Source organism: Orcinus orca, chromosome 1 (assembly GCF_937001465.1).
Source record: "Orcinus orca chromosome 1, mOrcOrc1.1, whole genome shotgun sequence".
In the NCBI taxonomy this organism is placed as follows: Eukaryota; Metazoa; Chordata; class Mammalia; order Artiodactyla; family Delphinidae; genus Orcinus; species Orcinus orca.
Window position 1 is genome coordinate 176,159,804 of NC_064559.1, and position 27,169 is coordinate 176,186,972.

The following is a 27,169-nucleotide window of genomic DNA, read 5'->3' on the forward strand; positions in this document are numbered from 1 at the left end:
TAAGCCCAATAGTGTGGTAAGCGCTAGGATGGGGCAAGCACAGGATACTCTGGGAATGTGAGCGAGGGACACCTAACCCAGCCTTAGCTGGGGTGTGGGCTGCTATGGAAAATTTCCAGAGGAGATGCCATCCAGGCTGAAAGGCATCTGCAGCTAGCCAGGTGAAGAGGTGAGGAAGCTGTACTCCAGGTAGAGGGAATAAAACACGCGGAGGCTCAGAAGCGCGCGAGTGTAAGGTATATTTAAAGAATTGCGAGTGGAAGGCAGTGTGGCGTAGCGGTTAGGAACACAGACACTGGAGCTGGATGATCTTCCACCTCCCGGCTGTGTGACCTTATGCAAATTACTTAACCTCTCCAGGCTTCAGTTCTCTTACCTGAGAAGAGGGGATAATAATACCTTATAAGGTATTATAAGGTGTTATGACCCTCATAAGGGTCAACAAACTGCCTAACATATAGGAAACCCTCAATAAAGCTTAGTTCTTATTTTCATTGCTGAGATTGTTCAGAGTGGCTGGAGTACAGTATGAGGATGGAAGCGGCAAGAGACGAGGCTGGGAAAATGGGTGGAGGCCAGAGAACAAGGGGCCCTTGATGCTCTGCTGCAGGGTCAGCACTTTACCCTGAGGGCAACATGAGGATTTTAGGTCAAGGGCTTTAAGTCAAGAGTGACAAGAAAAGACTTTGTTCTAGGAATAGCATCTTGACTCTAGTGTAGAAAGGTGATCCGAAAGGGGCAAGACTGGAGGCAGGGCACCAGTTAGGAAGCTGTTCCCATAATCTCGGCAAAAGATGCTGATGACACTAGGGTTGGAGAGAAGTAGAAACGCCACACAGGAAGGAGCGACAGGACCTGGTGACTGTCTGACTGTGGAGGATGAAAGGGGGAGGAATCAGGGAGGACGCCCAGATAACCTTGCTTCCTACTTCACAGAGAAAACAGGGCCCATCAGGAGCAACTCCCTTCTCTCCCTCCATTTTTTTGGTGGGGGCTGTGCCACGTGGTTTGCGGGATCTCAGTTCCCCGACCAGGGATTGAACCTGGGCCACGGCAGTGAAAGCCTGGAATCCTAACCACTAGGCCACCAGGGAACTCCTTCTCCCTCTATTCTTTTTTTTTTTTAGCTATGTTGGGTCTTCGTTGCTGTGCGTGGGCTTCTCATTGCTGTGGCTTCTCTTGTTGCGGAGCACTGGCTCTAGGCATGGGGGCTTCAGTAGTTGTGGCATGCAGGCTTCAGCAGTTGTGGCTCACGGGCTCTAGAGCGCAGGCTCAGTAGTTGTGGCGCATGGGCTTTGATGCTCCGCGGCATGTGGGATCTTCCTGGACCAGGGCTTGAACCCGTGTCCCCTGCATTGGCAGGCGTATTCTTAACCACTGCGCCACCAGGGAAGTCCTCTCCCTCTATTCTTAACCTCACCACATGGGCACGCAGCCTTTCTGTGTGCACTAGATTCTGCCCTTCTATCTTCAATCTCTCCATCTCCTCTGACTCCTCTTAAATTTGCTCGATCTCTGTCAACCCCAACAAATACATAAACAAAGCCTTTCCCTCAAGCTTCTACACTTTCTCCCTTATTCACCCCCAAATTTCTCCTTCTGGCCTACAGGATAAAGTCTGAACTCAATGTGGCATACAAGATCCTACAAAACTTGACCCCAGCCTAGCCTCATCTGCAGTGACTTCCACGTTGCAGCAGACACCAACTTCTCAACTCCCCAGGCCCTTCCAGGGCCCACTTGTATCTCAACCCTGCTCTGCCATCAGGAATGGCCAGCCTCCTTTTTGCCCTTTGGCTAATTCCCCAAGACAGCTAGGGGTTCTCAGGTCTGTGGTCCCACTTATGCCACCTCTTCTCCTGCTATGCTGTAAAACTTCACCGTCCCTCCCACTAGAGTGTGAGTTCCTCAAGGGCAGGGGTTGGTCCTCCCTGTCTCTATGTCCCCAGGGCCTGCCTAATGCCTGGCACAAAACAGATGTTTAATAAATGCTCGCTGGTGAATGAGTAAAGAAATCAGCCAGCTCCCGTTTAGATGGTTATATCTGAATGTTCATGATATGTAGGTCCATAAAACTACCAACTTCCCAAAGCTGCCATGTGCAGAGTGGCAGAATTTCCATCCAAGAAGGCCAGTGCATAGTCTATGAGGCATTTTACAGCTGACAGGAAATAGCAATGTCAGCAGCGGTGTCATCTTTGGACACTAAGGACAGGGATTCAGTGCCATGAACGGTCAGTTAAATTGTAATTGGAGTGAACTGTTCCTCTGCAAACCATAATGTTCTTTAGCTGCAGCCAAATGGCATTCAAGAAAATTTTTTGAAATGTCAACGAAATCATTTCCAATTTGGTGCTCACAACCAGAGACTCTAATGATCAGTGGAAATGAGAAGCAAACAAATTAGCACTAATGGATAATGGCTTTTGGAAAAGAGGATTTAATTTATAGTCAACTGATCATGGCATGCAGCACGCAGTAAAAGTCAGTTTCACCAGCTTGATCGTAAGAACCAGAGCACACCCAGAATGCCAGAGAAAAATATACGTATGCCATCATGCTTATTGGAAGCTCTCTGTAAGTGGCAGCCAATTAAAATGGTCATTATTTTACCTTGGAGAGAAAATGGTCTGAAAAAATCAAAGCACATGAAATTAAAATCTGGATTAGGAACCTCGGTCCAAATTGGTTTGTTTGTGGTCTTCTAACCTTGGCAAGGTCTTCTGCAAGGACGACAAACCTACTTTGTCTTCAGCCCAGAGTGGACTCTTTGTTTTTAATTTCCTCTCCATCTTCAGAGGTGATTAATAAATCTGGACTCATCCATAAATCATTTCTATAGCAGCCAAACGGTTCTTGTTCGTGCCAGGAAACGAAAATCACAGAAATCTCAAAACCCTCGGCTCTTGTACTAAGTCAAAGGTCCTTAGCAACAAGTGAGAAGAGGTATTAAAAATCAGGGCTTCCCTGGTGGTGCAGTGGTTGAGAGTCTGCCTGCCAATGCAGGGGACACGGGTTCGTGCCCTGGTCCGGGAAGATCCCACATGCCGCGGAGTGGCTGGGCCCATGAGCCACGGCCGCTGAGCCTGCGCGTCCGGAGCCTGTGCTCCGCAACGGGAGAGGCCACAACAGTGAGAGGCCCGCGTACCGCAAAAAAAAAAAAAAAAAAAAAAAAATCAAAAGGTCACTAGGTTTCACTTCTAAATAAAATTTCTCAGAGGGCTTTTTTCCTCCTAAATCAAAAGACACATTTCTAAAAGCAAGAAGCCTCCAGGGCATGGGCTGCCAGCCTGGCTCCTTGTCCCCACATGGCCTCAGAGATGAGGCAGTCACTGTCTCCTATTCCTGTGGGTTCCACCTGCACAATGGGACAGAGGCCTTCTCCCAACCCAACTCTTTACTTTCAGCTCCTCATTCAGAGAGAGAGGGAGAAGAGATAGAGACAGAGACAGAAACATTCTCCTTTCAACTTCAGGCCCAGCCAAAGAGGGTGTCCTGGCCTTTACTTCCACCTCAGGGCCAAATGCAACACAATTTGTCACTTTCTTCTCATAGATGCCCTTCCTTCTGCTCCCCACTTATACCCTCTTCACAGACTCCATCTGCCCCGTCTCTTCCCCACAGCCAGCCACCATTCCCTCCACCCTGTTTCCATAGACCATTTTCCCCATCTCCTTCCTGCAAAACCTACTGCCGTCACCAGCTTCCCAGACCTACCCTCATTCTCTACCCATGGACCCCCTTTTCCTCTCCCCAGACTCACTTCTGCCCCCAGCTCCACTCCACAGGCCTGGCTTCATGCCCTCCCCACAAAATGTAACTCTCTAGGTCAACCAGAGTCTCTCTGCCCACGTTCTCCGCACCCCTTCATTGCTCTATGCTTCATCTTCCTTGACCTGATTTCCTGTCCTTCCTTCCCTTCCCAACCTTCTTACTCTTCCCTGGAAAACTTTTGTTTCTGATCAGCAAAGTCTCCTCCACACTTAGCGGCTCCACACTCGCTCTGCCCACCTCCAGCCTGCCCTGGAAGCTGGCTCTTCCTCAGGGCGCCACTTCTGCATAGCCGACCCTGGAGGAAGCTGCTTATACTCTTAAACCCAAGGGATCTCAGGACTGGGAGAGGGGCTAGTGTCTCGCCACCAAAGTCCAATTCAGTTCCTATTCTACCTGCTCTTTGTAAAAACCCTTGCTACTTTAGGGTCATGCCATTCAGCTGTATTGACCTTTGCCCCTCCTCTTGCTGTCATCTACAGACTCCAGAACAACCTGCTTTACTGGTACCTGGCTCACAAGCATCCTCTTCCCTTTTCCTTCCTCAGGTCCTGCCATCATCTGGGGGGATTTCAATGGCCATGTCAACATCTTGGCTGTCTTCTGTATTCCACTTTGGCCACCTGCTACCATGGTCATACCCTGGACCCTGTCATCACTTGAAACTACTCAAACTTCATTACTCCACTTTCTCATCATAACTCTCTCATTCAACTGTTTCCAAGATATGGGTTCTCTGACTTCATTGGGACCTCCAGCCCGTAACACTTTTACTCTCCCTTATGCAGTTTAGGTCTAAGATCCACCATCTCAACCACTCTTTTGCCAGGATCCTCAACTTCCTTGTCCTTTGTCCTTCCATTTCATCCACCTGATAAAATTCAAACCTGGATCAACTCAATTCACCTCTCTGCAGCCACCAGTAGATGGCTGAATATTGTTGGGGGAAAAATACATAGCACACAACCATGCAGACTGCTGCTGCTACAAAATAATGGTCACCAACCTCAATAGGGCTCTAACTGCCCGGAAAGCTGTATGCTACCTCGGTCATCTTGCTCCCATTCTCCACTGCAGCTATTTCAATCCTTCTCTGCTGGTCTCAAATCTTGTAAATCATCTCCAATCCCTTTCTCCCTGGCTGATACTATGTCCCTATTCCACAGCAAAAGTAGGAACCACCATACAAGAATTCTCTCAAGTTCCTGCCACCAAATCTACTAATGTACTCATCTCACATGCCTCCTTTCTGTCACAGTGCAAATGTCCCTCTAAGTGAACTTCACTAATGTTTTGGATCCCCTACTCAGGAGTCCCCAACCCCCAGGCCGAGGACCGGTAGCAGTCCGTGGCCTGTTAGGAACCGGGCCGCACAGCAGGAGGTGAGCGGCGGGCAAGGGAGCGAATCTTCATCTGCCGCTCCCATCGCTCCTCACTGCTCGAGTTACCGCCTGAACCATCCCCTCCTCTGCCCCATCCGTGGAAAAATTGTCTTCCACCAAACCGGTCCCTGATGCCACAAAGGCTGGGGGCTGTTGCCCTACCTTATTCTTTTTCCGGGGGCGCCACTCTCTGTCATCTCTTTTTCCCTATAATATTATCTTTTTCTCTTTGCTGGATCCATGCCAACAGCATTTCTCCCATCTGAATAAAAACCTGCCTCTCCTTCCAGCTATCTTCTTCTCTCTTTTTGCCTCTTAAAGAGCCAAACTTCTTAAAAGTGTAGTCGTCACTTCCTCACCTTCCCACCCACTTCTCGACTCACTGTAATTCGACCTCAGCTCCCACCACGCCACTGAAACTGCCTTTACAACCACCTCCTTGTTTCTAAAGCCAGTGGATTTTTTTTAGACCTTATTTTACTTGATTTGTCATCAGCCTTCAACACTTTCCTCCCCTGGTTTCTGGGAAACCATGTTCTACTACTGATTAATTAACCACTGTGGACACTTCATCTCAATTACTTTTGCAGAACCTCAAATGTAGGTGCTTCTCAGGGCTCTGTCCTAGGCCCTCTTCTCTTCTTACTCTACACATACTCCCTGGGCAAGCCCAACAAATCAATCCACTCATGTGGCTGCCATATAAGGCACAACAGACTGCACATTTTAATTTCCAGTTTAGACTTATCTTGCAAACTCCAGTCAGGCATACTCAGCTGCCTCTTGGACACCTCCTCTTGGATGTCCCACTGGCACCTCAAACTCACCATGCCCAGAACTGACCCTCTCCTAAGAACTCTCCTTTCTGTTTGCCCAAAGCAGGAATTTAGAAGTCATTCTTCATTTTTCCTACTCACCCCATGTCCAACCAGTCACCAAGTCCAGTTCTTTTAAACTCCTAAGTGTCTAAGGAATCCACCCCCTTTTCTTCAATCCTGTTACCTCTCCATGTTTCAGGCCACCATAATCCTTCCCCATTACTAAAACAACTTCCAAAACTGGTCTCCCTCCTTCTCCCAGTCCCCAATCCATTCTCTTCATTGATCTTTCTAAAACACATATCTGATTGTTACTCTTCCACTTAAAGCCCTGCAGCCTCCCCATTGTCCTTAGGATAAAATCTAAGCTCTTGTGCTCATTGGTGTAAACTGCATTGGAAATTTTTTCCATCAGTAAGATCTACCCATAAGTTCAGAGCTGAGCGTGGTATCAAAGACCCTCCAGAATCTGGGCCTACCTGTTCCTCCAAGGTTGCTCTCCCATTAGTCTCTCCTGTGGCCAGGAAATGCTCATAATTCCTGGCACCGACCCCTCACTTTCCTCTCCTTTTATAAATTTATTTATTTATTTTTGCCTGCGTTGGGCCTTTGTTGCTGCACGTGGGCTTTCTCTAGCTGTGGCGAGCGGGGGTTACTCTTCGTTGCAGTGAGTGGGCTTCTCATTGGGTGGCTTCTCTTGTTGTGGAGCACAGGCTCTAGGCACGCGGGCTTCAGTAGTTGTGGCTCACAAGCTCTAGAGTGCAGGCTCAGTAGTTGTGGCTCATGGGCTTTGTTGCTCTGCGGCATGTGGCATCTTCCCCGACCAGGGCTCGGACCCGTGTCCCCTGCATTAGCAGGCGGATTCTTAACCACTGCGCCACCAGGGAAGCCCTCACTTTCCTCTCTTTGAGCCCTGTAAGGTCTCAAGTCTCCACAAGTCTTTCAAAACCCAGCTCAAGAGCCATCAGCACTGCCATAAATGCCCCTTCTAATTCTGAGCTCCTAAAATCCTTAGGGCCTACTCTTCTTGTAGTACTTATCCCTTGCACAGTATTGCAGTTGGCTCATGCATGATTTCTTTCCCTCTCCTTTTAAGACTTACGGAAGTCAGAGCCAAAAACTTAATCCTCACTAGAGTCCACCTATGTAACAGGTGGTCAGTAAATATTTTTTAAGCGCGTTGATAAATTTAAGAAAACTGTACCCCCTAGCCCCTTTATGTCCCGCACGAACAGGACATTCTCTAAAGTATTCGCTAGAAAATAGCACCTCCTTTGCATCCTCCCCATCTCACCAGTCAGAATATTCCTCGACCAGCTGGGTGGAGGATGGGCTGGCACGCATTCCTGTGGTCGTTTTGTGCGGTTTTCTACCTCCAGCCCTCGGAGCTGCGGCTGGTAGAGGGTAGTAGAGATAGCTAGGTGATGTAAGTCAAAGGGCACTGCTGTCCACCCGGTACGATAAGACACGGTTTAGGAAGGAAAACCCTCCCCGACCCCAGAACACAGCTACTCTCCCGCAGACCCTCTTACCTACACAGGAGGGTGGGGACTCTTCCTGACCGGCGTCTTGGCTGGCCAATACCTGACCCAGATCAAGCGAGTCAGCCAATGGCTGAGGGCCAGGGATAGAGCGGGGCGGGGCATGGTTGCTAGGGCCGAGCTAGCAGGGTGCTGCGTGAGGCCCCGAGAGAGACTCGCTGGTTGCTAAGGCGGGAGGTCACAGAGCGCGGCTCAGGGATTGGGTAGCGTCGAGGGAGGTGGGTGGTGATTGGGCGGTGCCCAGGAGGCCCCCGGGTGAGGTGCGGGAACGTGAGCGAGAGTTCCGGCCGGAGGCCCGAGCTGAGGGCCGGCGCCTTCATCATGGCCTCGGCCCAGCTGGACTACACCATCGAGATCCCGGATCAGCCCTGCCGGAGCCGGGGTATGGAATGAGGGTTGGGTCCAGTCGTGGGGAGGTGACCTAAGGAGTCTGTGGGTCTCAAGCGCAGCTGTGGCCCCGCCCCTCTTGCGGCCCTGTCCTCTCGCGGCCCACCCCCTCACGGGGGGGTCCCCCTCACCGCAGGTCCTAGACTTAGTCGGGTCCAGAGAGCCCCGCCCCCTAGTAAGCCCCTCCCCCAGAGTGCTCTTGGTGTCCGAGCCCCGCCCCTTCGCGGCGTCTACCCGACCCCTAACCCCGTAGGCTGGAGCCCTTCTTTCTGTCTCTTTAGTCGGAGTTCCCAGGCCCGTACCTTCGCTTCTCTCCTGGTAGCTGAAGGCCCTCCTGATTCTTTTGTTTGGGGTCGGGCTTCCCACTGCTAGCCTTTCTTCGGCAGTTGTGGTTAGGGGTCCCACCCATTATATTTCATCCACTGTTTTCCTCGGGGTCCATGCAAAAGCCCAGGACACAGAGCCTTCATCCCTCCCTCCTCTGCACTCTCCTTGGCAGTGGTTACAGAGCCGTCTCTGCCATGAAATAGAAGTCTGCTCAAATCCTGACTCCTCCCTTTAGTAGCTGGATGACCTTTGGCATGCTTCCAGCTCTGAACTTCGGTTTCCTCATCTGCACAGCTGGGGTACCAATAGTAACCTCCCTCCTAGGGTTGTTGGTTGCACAACTGAGATTATTTGTCTAAAGGACCCAGCATAATGCTTGGCACAGAGTGAGCTTAATGATTAGCTTTGTTTTCCTCTCTACAGTCATATCATTACAGAAGGATGTGTGGGAGGCTCCACAAAATTAGTAGCCTGTAGAACAGGTCTGGGTCCCTGTCAGTGTGAGTCAGATTGGGGGCCCAGAGAATGGAAAGTTTGGCCCTGATTGGGAATCATGGTAGAGGAGCCTTGACATGCACCCCAGCCTAAGCTGCATGTCTTGCCTGCGTTACTCCACATCGTCTTCACACCTCCAGCTGCAGCTCAGCCTCTTCTATTGCTACCACAACCATCTTCCCAGTGCAAAGCTTTGATCTTATCACTGTTCTACATAAAACCCTTCAGTGGCTCCTTATTGCCCTCAGGATAAATCAAATCCAGATTCCTTAGCATGGTATTCAAAGTCCTCCATAATTTAGTAGACCCTGCTTACCTCTTTGATCACTGTGTCCTGCCACTGTTCAACTTGAGTTTTATGTTCTAGCAACCCCAAACTGCTTGTGATTCTCCACACACTTCTTGCTTCTCTGCCTGTGCTCCCTCCATTTCTTCTGTCTGGAATGCCCTTTCCCTCTGCTGCCCCACACTGCCCCCTCGCTTCCCTAGTTCATTATTTAAGGCTTCGCTCAGATGTTACCTCTTTCAGGAGAGCCTTCCCAGACCCCTCCTATTGCATCTTGTGTTCCTTGGGTGGGGTCTAGGAGGGGAGTGCAACCCCTAGGCTCCCCCAGAACAGATGGCTCCAGACCAGCTGTATTTCCCTAGAGCCCTCTGTCGGCCGAGGGCTCTTAGGCTTATAGATGTAAAAATGCTTTTGAAAAGTTTTGGCATCAGTGGGAGATAAAGCCAGTTAGTAATATTGCCCTTGGAGGACCTTCAGCTGCAAAGAGCTGGGGCTGCCTTCTGCATGGCCAGGAGGGCAGAAGTTCTCCTTCATCCCACGTGGGCAACCTGGCGGTCTTGGCTTGCATTTCTCTCTCTCTCTCAGGAGTTCTACCTCCTGCTGTTCTATGGCTTTGGCAAGTTATTGAACCTCTCTGAGCCTCAGATTCCCTGTTGTGAGGGTTAACAAGGTAGTGACTGGATGTGTGTGCCTGGCATGGAGCAGGTGCTCCGTTGGTATATTTCCTCCACTTGTGGCTCCCTTCCCTGCTTCAGGGGGCTGGGTCCTAGAATTGGAGGAAATCTCAGGGGGCCACTTTGTCCTGCATCCTTCTCCTGGCATGAGAGCATGCTGTTGCCACCAGACCCTTCCCTGACAGGATGCTTCCTCCCAAATATCCTGGCCTGTTGGAGGCAACTGGGATTGTTAGAAAGCACTTCCCTTTCTTGAGCCACAATAGGCCTTCCTGTCATTTCTGCTTTCAGTTCAGCATTTGCTGTGTCCTGGCGATGGGTTAGTTGCTGGTGCCTCAGAAGTGACTCACACACAGACTCCTTCAAGGAGCTGTGGTTCTGGGGAGGGCTGAGGGCTTAGAAGCAGGGGGTTTCACAAAGACGTGGTAACCGCAGGGCTAGGAGGTCGTGGTGGGTGCAACACAGAGCAAGGTAGTCTCTCTTCCTCTCTTTTCAAGCTCATCTCTCTTCTCCAAGAGAAATACCTCCAGGGCCTTCAGTTGTTCCTCCTCTGGTGTGGTTCTAATAGCCTCCTCCTTCTGATTGCTCCTCTGCACTGGCTTTGGTTTCTCATTCCTTTCCCTCTCAAAGTGCATAGCCCAGAGCTGACCTCAAGGCGGTATGGCCCTCAGAAGGAAGTGACAGCACTGTGATCCCCTGAATCTGTTTTCTTCCTGTCTGCAGAGAGCTCCCCTCCAGGCTGACAGGGCTTCACAGACAATCTTTGGGGGTCCAGAGATTGTCTCTCTTTTGCAATTACTGTTTAATGGTGGAGAAGTGTGTAGGACAGTCATATTTGGTTTCTGGAATTGCTTTTCCCCCATAATTGAGCATCAGAGCCACAGAGCCCAGCACTGCTGTGAGTTGATAGAGAGGCGAGCAGCTTCTGCTGGCACATCAGTTAGCTGGAAGGCAGCTACAGATCTGGGGTCGTTCAGAGCCCAGGGTCCTTCTGCTGGGATTCCCACCAGCAAGTATCCGTGGCTGTCTGGGCCAAATGAGGGTCGTCTGCCTGGTCCTTTGCTGAAGCTGATCCCTTGACCTAGCATTTCCCGCCATCCCACCCACTCCTCTTTGACCAGTGATCCCCTCACCCTCCTAAGTGAGAGTCGGGTATTCTCATCTCATTTCCTTGGGGAAGGTTCTGTTCTCAGGGCTCCCACAGCAGGGATCCCTGTCGTGTTGCTGGAGGTTTTGCTCAGTGTTGCCAGAGCCTGGCAAGGATGAAGTGCCAAATGAGCTGAAGGGAGTCGTTTAGGCAGCACTTGGGCCCCGCCCAAGTTGCTCTGCCATCCCAGGCCAGGGCTGTGCTGCCCTTCCTCCCAGCCAGAGAATGGTCAGCCAAGCCCTGCCCTGGGGCCCCTCTGCAGCTCACTGGCAGGCCAGCAGGCCTTCTTAAAGGCACCCTGTTGCTTTCATGTTCAGTAAACATTTTTTAGAAATAATTGATTCACAGAATTAATGAGGCTGGGACAAGGGGCTCACTCTTAGAGTACAAAGAAAGCCTTCGGTGGGGGGGGGTCACAGAGAAGGGAAGTGATAGGTTTATTGTAGGCCCAGGCTTAATTGTCAGTCTGCTCTTCTGCTGAGCGCCTTCCGGGGTCAAAGAAATGTAGACCTTGTCTTGACCCCCAGGAAGTTCTCCCTGGCACTGGGGAAACAGTCTGGGGTGGACCACAGTCCAAACAACCATGGTGGGCCCCAGGGGTCAGCTGCCTTCCTGGAGTAGAGTGGCCCAAGCTGGACCTGGAGCTGCGGGAGGGCTGACAGGTAGATGGGGAGCAGCAGGAAGTGCAGAACTAGGGGCACTGGGGGGACTGAGAGTGGCCTGAGAGAGCAGGGCCCTGGCGGCAGGCCGCCGGGTGCTTTCAGGAGCCGGAGAGAAAATCTCAAGAGCTGTCATACCAGAGAGGCCTCAAAGGCCTGGGCGAAGGGTTGGGACTAGACCCTCTTCTTGTCTGTGGGGACCCCGTAGGTGCTTTTCTTTTTTAAACAGTGGAGTTTTGTTTATTTTTTTAATCACGGTATGTTTTCTTTCATACATTAATAAAAACCCTTCCTAATTTGTCTGCTTTATACCAGGCACCGTGCTAGGCTCTGGATCTGAGCTCCAGACGTGAAGGACCCTTTGCTGGCCTCCTTTGCCTGAGGTCTCTGTGGTTTCTGTTGCACTTACATTGTTGACCATGCCTGGCTCACATGCCAGGCCTGCCAGGAACCTCTCTTATGATTTTATTACTTCTCACGACCACCTTGTGAAGTAGGGAGTACTCTTATCCCGTCTTACAGATGAGGAACAGAAGCTCAGGGGAGGTGAAGTATCTTGCCCCAAGTTATCCCAGATTCCAACTTGGGAGCCTCACTCCAAAGCCTGTGCGTGCAGATTTCAGTTGCCATCAGGAAGTACTGCCTACATACAGCTCCATTTCTAGGAAGCAGTTAAGGACATGCAGGAAGAAAGAGGTGTCCATTCAAGTATTTTTATAACAGCAAAAGATTGGAAACAACATCATGTCCAATAATGGGAGCTTGGTCACCATAAATTATGAAATATTCTATAGCTGCTCTGCAGCCACTAAAAAGAATGGGGTAGAGATATATAAACCGACAGGGAGAGATGTTCACAATATATTGCTAAATTGAAGAAAGCAGATTACAAAAGCAGTATGGTTCCAATTTTATGAGATATTCATTTTCTGCTTTTTCTACAGTGAGCATCCATTCCTCATGAAGTAATAATAACTTCAATTCATTGAACTCTTTCTTTGTGCCAGGGTAACATGCTAAGCCCTCAGTAGTCACTGTCTTATTCAGTCCTATGTATTATTATCCCCATTTCACAGGTAAGGAAACTGAAGCTTAGAGAACTAGCTCAAGGTCTGTTTCATAGTTATTGGTGGCAGAACCAGAGACTTGAACCCAGGTATGGTTTTATACAGTATGCACTCCTAGATACCATGCTACTCTCCTATGCTGTTACTCCAAAAAAAAAAAAAAAAACTAAATTTAAAATGAAGTAATTTGGTTTAAATATAGGAACTGTGAGACTCTAGAAAGTATTTCTTGGGAGTAGAGGAAATTGAGGATCCTTTTATTCCTTGTATTTTAAGAAGAAAACATAGGTTCTTTGTATTTTCGTTCCGGCTTGCAGAAGAAAAGCACATATTGTTCCACAGATTCTTATCTTGTCAGCCCTTTCCTTTGTCTTCCCCATATGCCCCTGGGATATACACAATCCAATTTATGCTTTAGTTTTATGACTTGAACTGTTGTACAATATAGTATGTATCTGTAATTCTTGTATTATTGTATTATTGGTGTCAGTGTTGTTTGTTGAGAGAAGTCCAGAGGACAGAGAGCCCGTGGGATTAAATTGTTTTGTGGGGTACTCAAGAAGTGCCAGGGTTGAAAAGAATACTTCTGCCTCGCCGAGGGGCTTCTGGGTATCCGTGATCTCTTTGACTTCTCAAGTGCTGTTGACTCTGCAGGACACCTCCCCCCACCCTTTTTAAAAAAATAATATTTTAACTCTCATTGCAGAAGTGATACATAGGGATTTTAGAAAGTGAGTAGAAAAAAAAAGCATGAAAAAGAAATTGCCTCTGATCCCAGAAATAATTGCTATTAATATTTGATGTATTTTTTCTATACATAAGTATGTGTAAGTATGTGTGTATGTATGTATATAGGTATTCTGTTGTACTCACTTCTTTGCAGCTTGCTTTTTCGCTTAATGTGTTACTGTTAATTCTTAAAATAACATTATTGAGATACAATTCATGTACCATAAAATTCACCCTTTTAAAATGTGCAATTCATTGGTTTTTAGTATATTTACAAAATTGTGCAACTGTCACCACTGTCTAATTTCAGAGCATTTTCATCACCTCCAAAAGAAGCCCTGAACCATTAGCAGTCTCTCCCCATTTCCCCCTCCCTCCAGCTCCTGGCAGCCACTAATCTACTTTCTACTGTGTGGATTTGCCTATTCTGGACATTTCATATAAATGGAATCATGCAATATACGGTCTTTGTGTTTGACTTCCTTAACTTAACATGTTTTCAAGGTTCATCCATGTTGTAGCAGTGCTTCATTCCTTTTTATGACCAAATAATATTCCATTGAATGGATATACCACATTTTATTCATCCATTTACAGGTGATAGGCATTTGGATTGTTTTTACTTTTTGGCTATCGTGAATAATGCTGCAGTGAACATTCGTGTACAGGTTTTTGTGTGGACATATGTTTTCAGTTCTCTTGGGTATATACCTAGGAGTGGAAGTGCTGGGTCATATGGAAACTTAATGTTTAATTTTTTTTGAGGAACTGCCAAACTGCTTTCTAAAGTAGATGCACCTTTTTTGCTTTCTCACCAGCAGTGTATGAGGGTTCTGAATGCTCCATATCCTCATCAACGCTTGGTATTATCTGACTTTTTATTATAGCCATCCTAGTGGGTATAATGTGCTGTCTCATGGTTTTGATTTTCATTTCCCTAATGACTGTGATGTTGAGCACCTTTTCATGTTCTTATTGGCCATTTGTACATCTTATTTGGAGAAATGTCTTCAAATCCTTTGCCCATTTTAAAGTTGGGTTATTTGTCTTTTTATTTTTGAATTGTGAGAGTTTTTTTATGTATCCTGGATACAAACCCCTTATCAGATATATGATTTGCAAAAATTATCTCCCATTCCGTGGGTTTCTTCATTTAAAAAAAAAAATTTATTTATTTATTTTGGCTGCATTGGGTCTTCGTTGCTGCACGTGGGCTTCCTCTAGTTGTGGTGAGCGGAGGCTACTCTTCATTGGGGTGCGCGGGCTTCTCATTGCGGTGGCTTCTCTTGTTGCGGAGCATGGGCTCTAGGTTCGTGGGCTTCAGTAGTTGTGGCACGCGGGCTCTAGAGAGCAGGCTTAGTAATTGTGGCGCGCGGGCTTAGTTGCTCCGCAGCACGTGGGATCTTCCCGTACCAGGGCTCGAACCTGTGTCCCCTGCATTGGCAGGTGGAGTCTTAATCACTGCGCTACCAGGGAAGTCCGGTTTCTTCACTTTTTGATGGTGTCCTTTGATGTTCAAAAGTTTTCAATTCTGATGAAGTCTATTTTTTCTTTTATTCCTTGTACTTTTAGTCATGTCTAAGAAACCATTCCCTAATCCAAGGTCACAAAGATTTACTCTTACATTTTCTTCTAAGAGTTTTATAGTTTTAGGTCTTACATTTATGTCTATGATCTGTTTAATGTATTACAGACTATTTCCATATGATTAAACATTTTTCTTTCATAGAAGTAGAATTACTAAGTCAAAGAGTGCATGTTTTTTGAGGCTTTTAATACATGTTCCAAAATTGTTGTGATTCTCTTCTCCCTATCATTTCCTTCCCCCTTCCTACCTGTCCCCCACTGCTCTGGTTCAGGCATTTGCCAACTCTTGCCTTGCGTGTTACAGTAGTAACACGACCTGTTCTTAACGGGCCCTTTCAGTGCAGTGGATAAGCACAGTGGCATGGTGATGGTGGTGCTGTGACAATACACAGGAGGGGCATCTAACCCAGTCTAGTGATGAAGGAGCTGGGGAGGGCATCAAGGGGGGCTTCTTGGATGTCAACAGTGAGCTGACTCAGCAGGTGGCGTGGGCATTAGCAAAGCATAACATGGAGCATCAGCCTCCAGGGCTGGGGAGTGAGGAGCATGTGCAAGGTCCTGGAGGCGGGGTGGCATGGTGGTCCAGAGATGCATGCTGGCTGTGCCACTTCCTGGCTCTGTGTTTTGGGGGAAAAAGACTTACCCTCTCTGTGTTTTAGTTTTCCTATCTGTAAAACGGGGATAGCAATAGTAGCTAACTCCTAGGGTGGTCAAGGGACCAAATGAGGCAGCGTATGTTGAGGTTCTGACTGCGATGGCCAGTCCCTGAGGAGGAGCAGGTGGAAGAGGTTGGTGTTGGATCTGTTGATATACAGAGGCAGCCATGTGTATGGGTTTGGAGCTGAGTGGAAAGAGATTTGGTTAAGACTTGTTTTTTTTACCCAGGGGGCCCCCTGGGGTAGTGGTGATGAGCTAGTCTCTGGGTCAGACCACCTGGGTTTGGATTCCAGCTTCACTGCTTATTAGTTGTGTAACCTTGAACAATTATATACTATCTCTGTGGCTTAGTTTTTAATCAGTAAAATGAGAATAATAACAGTACCTTGTTCGTACGATTGTTTTGAGGATTAAATGAGTTGATATATAAAGTGCTTCGAATAGTGCCTGACACAATTCTCTTTTTGCTGTCATCGTTATTGTTTTTCTTGGTGATGGCAAAGAGGGGGAGGTAGGAGCTAAAGGAGATGTGGAATTCAGAGACGTTTGTGATGGTTTAGGACCAAGGTGGGTTTGATTGCCTGTGCAGGGCTGTGGTAAGTCCTGGTGTAGAAGTGGGAGACAGAGCCAGTGCCCGAGTCTTCAGTGCCTGAGGGGCAGTGGCCAGAGGCCAGGAGATGTCAGCAGTGGGAGGGGGATAGGGGAATGACCAGTGGAAGGAGCATAAAAGGAGCAGGGGCTTTTACAGAGAATGGAGGAATCACGACCCGGAGGTGGCAATAAATAACAATAGCCATAGCTCTTACTTTATTACTCTGGAAAGGGCAATAGGTAACAAGAAGAATGCCAGCTCTTTCTCCTTGGATCTGTCTTTCAGTTTGCAGCCACGTGTTCATTCATTCAGCATGTTTCTGCTGAGTGCCTAGACAGGCCAGCTACAGTGCTGGGCACCGGGAATCTGGCGCTGAATGCAACAAACCCAGGTCCTGCCTTCACAGAGCCTACTGGCTGAGGGGAGACGGACATTATACGAGTAATTGTGCAAGTCATTAATCAATACACACCGGATCATGCCACTCCCCCAGTTCCAGAATCTTCATTCGTTCTCCACTGCTCCAGATAAAATCCTGACTCCTAAGCATGGCTTGGGGGACTTTCAGGATCGGGCCCCAGTCCCACTCTTGGCAGCTCTCCTGCCCACTTCTGCTCCCTCTTCCAGGCTTCTAGCCTCCTAGGACTGCTTGCCGTGCGCCAGAGCAACCGTAACATCTCCATCGTCCCCTGCCCCTGCTCATGCCCTTTCTGCACCTGGCATGCTCCTACGGTCCGTCAAGGCCAGCACAGCAAGGAGTCTTCCTGTGGGAGGCCTTTCCCGGTCACGATCACTCTCTCAGCCATGTTCCCGGAGCATCTTGGACTTTTCTGGTTTATAGTGCTCCATGTCTAGAATCAGAGTGGGCAGCGTGGCTCCAGTGGGAGGAGGTCATAACAAAGGCTCTGAGTTAGGAATGGGCGTGGAGAGGGGGCCCTGGGAAGAGACTGTGTCGGGGCGTGGGAGATGCCTGTGGGTAGGAAGAGCACCTTGTGGTTCAGGGGGGTGGCCTCAAATGCCTGGCTGGAGTAGAAGGACAAATTCCCTCCTTTTAGGAATGTTATGGAAAGCTTGGGCTCTGGCAAGAGGCAGTGTGTCCAGGGTGTCCGTATTCTGAGTTTCTCCGTGGAGATGTGTGTCTGGTGAAGAGTCATTTCTGCCTGAGTTGGTGAAGCCAAGGGTGCCGGCAAAACCTGCAGTGGAGCAAAGTGGAGTTATAGAGCCCTGCTGTGGGGTGAGGGGCAGCTCAGAGGCCCGGCAGAAGTGTCTGAACCTTCGTGGACTGGGAATGCCCCACCACTGCTGGTAAGGGCGGCCACCAGGGGATGTGACCGCCCCTGGCTGCCTTCTCTCTTTTTGAGATAAACCCCCAAACCCTTTGCTGGTGTCTTGGTGGTGGTACCTGGAGGGGAGCCCCATAGGCTGGGGGATGGGAGCCCATGCTCAGACAGCTGCACAGAGGTTAGGGAGCCTCCCTGGGGCAAGTCTCAGAAATCCAGCTGCTGGACCTCAGTGGGTCAAAGGCAGATCCAAACTGTAGCTGTCGATTACCACGCATGAGGCTGCTGCAGCCTGAGCTTTACGGGTAGTCATTGCCAGCAAGGTTGGGCCAGGGCCCCAGTGAGGCCCAGATAGAGCCTCTCCACCAGAAAGGCCAGTGCAGGCGAAGAGCTGCCCTGGCCAAGGACAGGAGGCCACCAGGCCAAGAAAGGTGGTGAGAATATTTAGAGTGGCCTGGTTAGAGCTGTGGGACCATCTCTCTTTTCAGAGGCTGAGGCCGGTGTCAGGGGAGCCTGGGACGGCTGGCAGGGGTCAGCAAGGGACTGAGGTGCTGGGAGCTCCTGGTCCAGGCTGAGTTGCAACTCAGTCTGGCATCCCCATGGGTGCAGGCAGTCAATCTCCAAAGGCCGGAGCTGCCACTGCTGGAGAGCAGGAACACTGAACTTTTCAATCACATTAATTTCCACAGGAAATTGTTGTCTTCCTTTTGTCCAAAGGTTAGTGATTTATATTTACCATCCTCTTAACTAGCCTTGAAATTTACTGTCGCTAGGTCACCACCAGCATCCGTAAATCTTAGGGTGGCAGCTGAGCATAGCCAAGTGGCTTGATCCTTGGAAGGGTACACCCTGGTCCTTTCAGAAGGGCAGATAACTAGCAACAGACAGTCCGTGCACAGAAGTCGCCCCAAGGAGGGTGGGTACTCACTTGGCAGGGGAAATGAGATGAGGTCTGACCGACAAGCTTGCAGGGAGGCCTTCAGAAGCAGCCATGGAGGAGGCAGGTGGCTTGTGCCTTGGCACATCACCGAAGGAGATGAGCTTCTAGTTGTGGACGGGGCTGGTGGCACAGGAGGTCTCAAGTGACTTAGCTAGGATGGGGAGCAGGGACCAGATTCCCAGCTCTACACTTCCTGTGTGACCTTAGGCAAGTAACTTAACCACTCTGTGCCTCAGTTTCCTCATCTGTAATAATATTATTCGTATTGTTGTTGTGAGGGTTAAACCTCAGTAAATACTGGCTGTTATTCTTCTCTGTCAGGACAGGGTGGGTGGTTTGGTAGTGGCCGCCAGAGTCTGTCTGCTTCACTTCCCTGCTTATACTGCCCTATCTATTTCTCCTTTTTTTTTTTTTTTTAATAATTATTTTATTTATTTATTTTTGGCTGCGCTAGGTCTTTGTTGCTGTGCGCGGGCTTTCTCTGATTGCGGCGAATGGGGGCTACTCTGTTGTGGTGTGCGGGCTTCTCATTGAGGTGGCTTCTCTTGTTGCAGAGCACGGGCTCTATGCATGCGGGCTTCAGTAGTTGTGGCGCACGGGCTTAGTTGCTTCGTGGCATGTGGGATCTTCCCGGATCAGGGCTCGAACCCGTGTCCCCTGCATTGGCAGGCAGATTCTTAACCACTGCGCCACCAGGGAAGTCTCCCATTTCTCCTTTTAAAGACCTCTTCTTCCGTCTGCTCATGGAATTAGGACAGCAACTGGCAAACTTTTTCTGTAAAGGGCGGTATCTTAGGTTTTGTGAACTGCGTGGTCTCTGTTGCAGCTACTCCACTCTGCTGTTTAGCTTGAAAGCAGCCGTAGACATTATGTAAATGAATGAGCTGGGCTGTGTTTCAATAAAACTTTATTTGTGGACACTGAAATTTAAATTTCATATGATTTTCACATCACAAAATCTTTTTGATTTTTAAACAAAAACATTTTAAAATGTAAAAAACATTTTTAGTTTTAGTTCGAAGGTCATATGAAAACAGATCATGGGTCGAATTTGGCCCATGGCTTGTAGTTTGTAGATCCCTGGATTAGAAGGTGAAATTGCATGGTAGAAGTATTTATTCACTTTTCTCACCTGGGCTATGTCTTTGAGTCACTAAAGAAAGGGGCCCTCGGGTGGGTTTTTCCAGTTACCCTGCAGTGCCTCCTGAGAAGCCTAAAAGCCAGTTGAAGTGAGGGACAGAGGAAGGAGCCCCCTGGGAACCTGAGGCACAGGGACCGGCAGGATGCCTGGGCCTGGCACCTGGCGCTCCCCTGCCAGCAGCCCGAGTAGCGCTGGCTCTGGATTGGCCAGTCACCCCCCACCCCGAACCCTAGCTCCAGGGATGACAGTCTCATCCTGCTTGTGTTTCAGAGAACAGCCCCAACCAAGGCGGGAAGGAGGCGGGGACTCGACAGCCTTTGGTGATTCTCTTGGGCTGGGGTGGCTGCACGGACAAGAACCTGGCCAAATACAGCGCCATCTACCACAAAAGGGTGAGTACTGCAGGTGTGCGGACGCCCAGTGCGCTGGGGCCGCTCTGCGGGGCTCTCCCAGCTTTGGCTGCCCTCATCTCCGGGCTGCAGTGGAGGCTGACCACCAGTCAGCCCAGGAAGGCCTGGGAATGGCACAAAGAATAGCCTGTGAGGAAGACGCTGGGCCCATGGGGACTTGGGCAGGATTATCCACCCTTTGCAGCCAGCTCTGTGGCCTGGTCTGTCCCCTTCAGCCCCCTGACCTGCTCCCCCTCCTTCCTCCCCAAGCCCCACAGTGGACAGCCCATTCCAGATGTGCTCCCAGCTGCGGAGTCAGCCCAGACCTCCAGTCTCTGTTGGCTAGTGCTGCCACTCTGGGCAGCAGGAACCTGGGCCGGGTGTGCTGGGCATAGTCTGGACTCCTGGGGCTTTCTCCTTTTCTGACCAGGTGAGTTTCTGTCTTAGGGCTGACCATGGCCCCTCACGTTTCCAGAGTAGAAGGGCCTCTTGGAAGAGAGATTCAGGACTGCGGTTTCCTTGCTTCAGCTCAGGATGCACCAAGAGTTGTATGTAGAGGCTGTGGTTATTGGAGAGAGCCTCTGGGAAGCCCCTTTCACAGCTTTGGCCGCTGGCCTGACCCTGCCCTCCTCAGCCCAGACCTCCCAAAGCAGGGAGGCATCAGTACAGACCCCCAGCCACCAGCTGGAAGCCCTGCACTGAGGAGGAATGGCAGTCACCTGGGAGAAGGGCCAGCTGGGGCCCCCTCCTCTCAGCCTCCCTCCACTGACCCACGTCTGTGCTGTGCCCCAGGTGTGTGGTGGCCCTGGAATGGGAGAGGAGTTGGAGGAAAGATGTAGTTCTGAGCTTGAGGCCTCCCCTCAACCAACAAGCCTGGTCCTCTGGCATTGCCTTATTCCTTAAGTAGTTTCAGCTGCTTCTGAATTCTACTTACTGGGTGAGGCTGGTTTGGCTTCTCCATTAGACTAAGATCCTTGAGGGCAGGCAGAGGACTGGGAATAGGTGAGTGTGGCCAGAACAGAGGACAAAAGAAAGGGCAAGTGTGAAGAGATGAGGCTGGGAGGGTCCTCAGGGGACTAAACAGGGGTGTGATGTTAGACTTGTGCTTCTGAGAGTCCCTCACTGCTGAGTGGGGAAAGGATTGTGGGGGCCAGGACCAGAGGCTGGGAAGTGAGTTTGTTGAGGTGGCCAGGACCTTGGGGCTGGTGGTGCTGGTGGAGGGAAGTTGATGGATCAAGGAGCTTGTTAGGAGGTAGAGTGGTCCTTGGATGAGAGATTGTGTGTGGGCACAGGGATAGGGAGGGGTCTGGGTAATGCCAGGTTTCTGGCTGCAGCAGATCCTGGGTTCTTTGAAACAAGGAGCACTAGAAGAGAAGCCGTGGGCTCTGGGGTGGATGAGATTTCCCCCAGGGAGTGTGTAGAGGTCAAGGAGAAGAGGCCCAGGACAGAACCCAAGCTTAAAGGAGCAGAAGACGAAGAGGGTCCCACGTGGAAAGGAGGAGTGGCTACAGATGGACAAGAAAACTCAGGGAAATGTCATGGAATCCACAGGAAGAGAGTCTTAGGGAAATGGACCACTGTCAAGGGAGAGAGGAAAGATGTTCTTGGGGCAGACGGCATGGGAGGAAGTGATGGAGTGGAGGGAGGAAGTGATCCCAGGGAAGGCAGAGGGGTTGAGATGGCAGCGCTCGTTGGCAGGGGGTTGTCTGGGAAAGGAATGGGTGCCTTTACCCCCTGGTCAGGAGGATAAGATGGGGGTAGAAAAAAAAATTTTCCAACCCCAAACTCCTGATACTTTATTATTTAAAAGAATATAAAAACGTCATAGTCTGTCCCCTAGAGATCACCTCTATTTAGCCTTAGTATATATCCTTTCAGCTTTTTTTCTGTTTGTGCATCTTTTCTTTACCTAAATAAGAGCTCTTTAATACACTATTTTATATCCTGCTTTTTTTCGGACCATGATCTCCACCGTCCCATGTTAATACATTTTAATCTCATCGAGTTTCCAGTCCATATTCAGATTCTCTGATAGTCGCCAAAGTGTCCTTTACAGTTGATTTTCCCGAACCAGGGTCCAATCCAGGATCGCCCATTGCATCTAGTTATTTCGTTCCTTAAGTCTCTCATAAGTCTAGAACAGTCCAGTTTTTCCTGTTTCTGTCTTATTGAAGAGCCAGGGCTATCAGAGAGTGTTCCTAAGCGCTCGTAATCCCAAATGCTGCCGGAAGGAAAGTACGGTGGGGACCGAAAGGTGTCATGGGATTTAGCCATTCGGGAGAACTTGGGCGACCATGGTAAGAGCAGTGCAGCTGTCAGAGTGGAGTCAGTGGGAGAGGACCAGGTGGAGAGGGTGTCAAAGTTTGGGAAGGTGAAGAAAGGGTGGGACAGAGTTAGAGGGGAACATGGTGGGAAGGCAGAGGCTTTAATTTTTTTTTAATGAGATCGGTTTGAGCAGGAATCTGGAACGAGGAAGAGACTGAAAGTACAGGAGAGTGAGGTGAGGGCAGATGGATCAGGCTGGGACCGAGCATGTGTGGAGATGGAGAGATGGTTGGCTTCAGAGGAGAGGGAAGAGACTGGGATCGGACAGCCAGTGAGAGCCCGGCCCTTGGTGCAGGGGGGTTCCAGGAGCATCTGACTCGGGAGGTGGCAGCAGAGATGGAAACCTCAGAGCGAGGCCCAGGGAAGCTTGGTGTATATGCCCTTCCTTCACAGGGGGTGTTGGGCGTTCACAAGGCAAGCTCTGTGCATGCACTCATGGGTGACGTGGAGGTGGAGGGCACATGCGCCCTCAGAGACAGTGAGTTCCCAGAACTTGCTGCTGGGTTTATGCCTGTATCAACAGGTAGTGCTGCATGGGAATGCTTCTGGGGAGAAGCGTGTGTGGGCGTGTGTGCACGCACATGTGTGGGCTCCTGAAGGTAGTACCTACAGTGGTGTGTGCACTGTGGGTGTGCGTTGGTGGCTGTGCTTTTTTGTGCACTTCACAGGTGGTGCAGTGGGTGCCATGGGTGTCTGCATCTGTGGGGTGTGAGGCGGACAAGGCTGTGTTTAGTCCCAAGGGTTGTGTGTGTGTGGTGGTGTGGAGTATGTTTGCGTTCGTGGGCGATGCTGTGTATAAGTTGAGGGTGGGTGGAAAGCACCCTCTGGGGAGTTGGAGCAGAGCTCTTTGTGAAATTTTCCAGATCTGCGGGGCCAGGTAGCATCCGTGACCCCCCCTGCAGAGTCTTGGGAGGGGTGCTTAGGTACGCTAGGGTCTTGGTGAGAGCAGAGCCAGGAGGAGTTGGGGCACATGTGATCACAGTCAGCGGGAGGGGACAAGGTCAGGAGGCTGATGGCAGGGTTACCTCAGCTGACCATCTCTCTCTGGCTCTGGGTCATTCGAGTACTGCGCGCATGTAATTTTCTCCTTGTTATTACTCCTACCACCACTAATGACTGCTGTTCTTAGCTGAGGACTTTGTGCCAAGTGCTGTTTTGGGCACTCAAGGTACGTTTTTTCGTTTCATTTTCACCACAATCCCATGAGATGGATGTTATCCCAACTTACAGCTGGGAATGCAGACTCAGAAAGATGCAGTAAATTGCTGTTCATCCATACTGTTAATAAGTGCTGGTCCCAGGAATTGAGCCCAGAACTGTCTGACCCCAGAGCCTGCCTAACTCAGATTCCCCCGGCAAGGGGCCCTTTGTCTCTGGCACATGTTAGTGAGAGAGGATTAGGACTCAGGGTGGCTTTGGCTGCCTGTTCTAACTGGCCTAGAAGGGGATCTGTGTGGAGACCTTGAGGTGTACTTGACCCAGGCATTGAGGGGCACAGAGGCCTAGAGAGAGTGTAGCTAAGATTTTAGAATTTGAGGAACAACGGAGTTTACTGTATTTGGAATTTCAGGGAGAGTGAGGAGTGATCCCAGGCCTTGGAACCAGACATTTGGGAGTATGGCCTCTGTTCTCAGGGCCCTGCGGGAAGGTGGCAGTGGCCAGAGACTGACGCCATGTGGGCCTGGCTCACGGGTGGCCTCTGGTGGTCAAGGCTGGGCCTGCAGGCTGTCTCGGGTGTTGGGTCTTGTGGGGATACCTGTTTGTCCCTGGGAAGTAGGGACAGGCAAGAGCAGAGTCGCTGTAGCAGGGTGTAGCCAAGCAGTGAGGCCTTAAATGTGCCAGAGTTGAGCAGATGAGGGTGCAGGGTCAGGGGTGGGAGGGAGACAGGGAGCGGACCAGAGTGAGGAGGCTTCCTTCTGGTCAGCCCAGATGTTTCCAAAGTGAGCTCTGGGCTCCAGGCCTCGCATACCATCCCAGGCTGAGGGGGCTTGGCCAGCATGAAGCGCTTATTCCACAAATGGGCCTGGAGTGGACCTTCCTGCGTCTAGGAGAGGTGAGCTGTTGCCCAGACTGCAGCAGGGCCTGGAGCACTGCCAGCTTATGGGCCTGTGGAAATTGGAGCTGCTGGACCCCTCTGACCTTAGCTGTTCCCCACCTCCCCACCCCATCCCCGAGGATGGACAGGGCCTCTCTCCTCTCCTCAGGGCTGCATCGTGATCCGATACACAGCCCCCTGGCACATGGTCTTCTTCTCCGAGTCCCTGGGCATCCCTTCACTTCGTGTCTTGGCCCAGAAGCTGCTTGAGCTGCTCTTTGATTACGAGGTTGAGAAGGAGCCCCTGCTCTTCCACGTCTTCAGCAACGCCGGCGTCATGCTGTACCGATACGTGCTGGAGCTCCTGCAGACCCACCGGCGCTTCTGCCACCTGCGTGTGGTGGGCACCATCTTTGACAGTGGTCCTGGCGATGGCAACCTGCTGGGGGCTCTGAGGGCGCTGGCAGCCATCCTGGAGCCCCGGCCTGCCGCGCTGCGCCTGCTGCTCCTGGTGGCCTTTGCCCTGGTGGCAGTCCTGTTCCACGTCCTGCTGGCGCCACTCACCTCCCTCTTCCACACCCACTTCTATGACAGGCTGCTCAACGCAGCCTCTCGCTGGCCAGAGCTCTACCTCTACTCCAGGGCCGACGAGGTGGTCCTGGCCAGGGACGTGGAGCGCATGGTGGAGGCACGCCTGGCGCACCGGGTCCTGGTGCACTCTGTGGACTTCAAGTCATCTGCACACGTCAGCCATCTCCGTGACTACCCTACTTACTACACGAGCCTCTGTGTCAACTTCATGCGCAGCTGCGTCCGGTGCTGAGGTCCTTGCCCTACCCACCTCACCTCTGCTCCAGAAATAAATGCCTGACACCTCCCCATGACCTACATCCATGGGTGGGGTCCTCTTCTGGTTCAACTCCCTGCAGCCCTCTGGGACTTTATGGTCCTCCAGGTAGAGAATTTCCATGGGCCTCTGTCCTGGGGACTGTGGTGGTCTGCTTATCCCAGGATTCTTGGGGCAGGAGTGCCTGCGCAGGTCTCTGCGGAAGCCTAGCAGTGGTTGTGTTTGGATAAGTGCAACAGGCTGCTGACTCCTGTGGCATTTAGACTGTGAAGGGTTAATAAAGCTGCGGGTGGGGGGTAGGGGTGAGGATGAGCCCCAGCATTGATCTCTGATTCCTTGAATAGAAGGTGAGCTTTGCAGGGAGGCGCCAGAGGGTAGGGGCAGGCTGGGGCAGGGGCTGTGATCTGTGCTCCCAAGTCCCGGAAGGGCAGAGCCCCACAGCATGGAGTGCCGTCCCTGTGGATCCCATTTAGCAGTTCACTCAGGCTTCTCATTGCCAGGGAGTCTAATGTGGAAGCCAGATGGGGAGCTGAGGGTACACAGGTGGGGGGCCTGTCCAGGTGTACCACACTTTGCCAGGAAGCTGCTAGATCCAGGAAAGTTGCAAGATGTGTGTGTAATGGGCAGAGGGAGTGGGGTGCAGGAAGACAGCAGCGCCAGATGGGAGCTGGGACAAGCTGAGTCAGGAGCCCTAAAGACCAGAACCAGAACCACTGGCCTGAAAAAAACTCCTTCATCTCCTTGAGGGGGACCCACTTGGATCCTCTGTAGGTAGAAGTGGTGGCTTCAGCCTTAGAGAGTCCTGTATCATCTATTATTCTACAAGTCACTGCTGCACAATGCTGGCACATAGCTGGCATTCAATAAATTTTTGTTGATTTAATGAGCTTACTGTGGTGATCGAGGGACTTGGGGGGCAGGGATGGACTTTGAAAGTTTGACCTGCAGCGAAGGAGATGGCTGGAAAAGCTCTGGGTGGGAGCTGACCCCTGATAGATAGTCTCAGGGCTGATGGACCCTCTGTCTCCAAGCTCTGTCTCCAAGCTCCAAGCCAAGCTCTCCCTACATCGCCTCAGCCCTCTGGGACTCCCCCACTACTGTGGCAGCCAGTTCCTATGCCTGCATGGCTGCATTCCTAGCCATGGCCAACAGGTGGCAGTGCTGCACGCGACAGTGCTCAGGGATCCCACAGCAGGGCGGGTTTCATGCCCTCACTCTGGGTTAACGTCTCCTGTTAGCATATGGTCCCCAGGGTGGAAGTAACCAGCCATCAAGCACCCACTGACGTGAGTCCAGGGCAGGCAGAGGGGAGAGTAGAGAGCCGAAAGGAGCCAGCCCGGGGGGCTGGGCATTGCCCACTTCTGTTCCAAACCCTCAGCTGTCACTGCGGCTGCTCCGCCTCAACGGGCCACATACATTCCCTAAAATCTTGGGGCCCAGGATCCTTGCTTTCAGAATATTTGGTGTCATCAAGCTGGGCCTGGGCCTGTGAAGGGCCTTCGCTGGACTCCAACCAGGGTGATTTGTCATCTGGGTGCAGAGAGGGACAGGAGCTGCCAACTGGACCTGATTCTATAATATTTACTGTGGGCAGCCCAGAGGAGACAGGTGTGTCAGATTTGGGAAGATGGAGGGTGGGCCTGCTGTGTGAGAATGTGTGAAGGAGAGGAGTCTGGAGTCATAAAGATACTCTGAGGTCTTGAATTTTAGCAGAATCTTGTTTTGTCAAAACAGCTTTCTGTGTGTGGGGGACAAGGACTCATCTGCAGCTCTGAGCCCCTGCCCAAGTACCCAGAATGCTGCTCACTCACTGGCACTGGGCAGCCATGGGGATAACTGTTTGACAAAGCTCCATCTCCAGTGCTGGCTGCCCAGCCTCAGTTCCCTGACTTAAAGGCCCACTTTGGTTAAAGGGGGTTCCTACTGTTTGTTTCATCTGGGCAGTTAACTATACCAGGCTGTTGGTCACTAGGATGGAGAACAGAAGAAGCCACAGGGGACTGAGATGGTGGTTCCATTTTTGGTCCCTGGCTCACTTCAAGGGACTAGAAACGGACAGAGGTTTGGGGCTTACGTTTTCACCCAAGCTTATA

The 27,169-nt window shown here is 50.7% G+C and overlaps 2 protein-coding genes across 4 annotated transcripts in view; one reads left to right on the plus strand and one right to left on the minus strand.

Moving 5' to 3' along the window:
* Positions 1–8,364, minus strand: part of ARMH1 (armadillo like helical domain containing 1) — an 81,531-nt gene extending 73,167 nt beyond the window's left edge. The window contains exon 1 of the mRNA XM_049697316.1: positions 8,202–8,364. The gene's annotated coding sequence lies outside the window, so the exon portion shown is untranslated. The remainder of the gene's footprint in view (positions 1–8,201) is intronic.
* TMEM53 (transmembrane protein 53) lies at positions 7,760–25,959 on the plus strand. 3 transcript variants are annotated; one of them, XM_033421868.2, is made up of 4 exons: positions 7,765–7,894; positions 17,888–18,116; positions 19,751–19,872; positions 24,399–25,959. In XM_033421868.2, the coding sequence occupies exon 4, from the start codon at positions 24,435–24,437 to the stop codon at positions 25,050–25,052; it is 618 nt and encodes a 205-aa protein (XP_033277759.1). In that variant the 5' UTR covers positions 7,765–7,894; positions 17,888–18,116; positions 19,751–19,872; positions 24,399–24,434; the 3' UTR covers positions 25,053–25,959. The 3 variants fall into 3 exon arrangements, with proteins under 3 accessions (XP_004266352.1, XP_033277759.1, XP_049553359.1); XM_004266304.4 differs by lacking the exon at positions 17,888–18,116 and having other exon boundaries at positions 7,760–7,894; XM_049697402.1 differs by lacking the exons at positions 17,888–18,116; positions 19,751–19,872 and having other exon boundaries at positions 7,776–7,894.
* Positions 25,960–27,169: the final 1,210 nt, after the last annotated feature.

Excerpts from the sequence above, each read along its gene's own strand:
- TMEM53 (XM_004266304.4), top strand. The coding sequence starts at position 7,834 with ATGGCCTCGGCCCAGCTGGACTACACCATCGAGATCCCGGATCAGCCC. Across the intron at positions 7,895-19,750 it reads TCAGCCCTGCCGGAGCCGGG|AGAACAGCCCCAACCAAGGC; the intron begins GTATGGAATGAG and ends CTTGTGTTTCAG. Across the intron at positions 19,873-24,398 it reads GCGCCATCTACCACAAAAGG|GGCTGCATCGTGATCCGATA; the intron begins GTGAGTACTGCA and ends TCCTCTCCTCAG.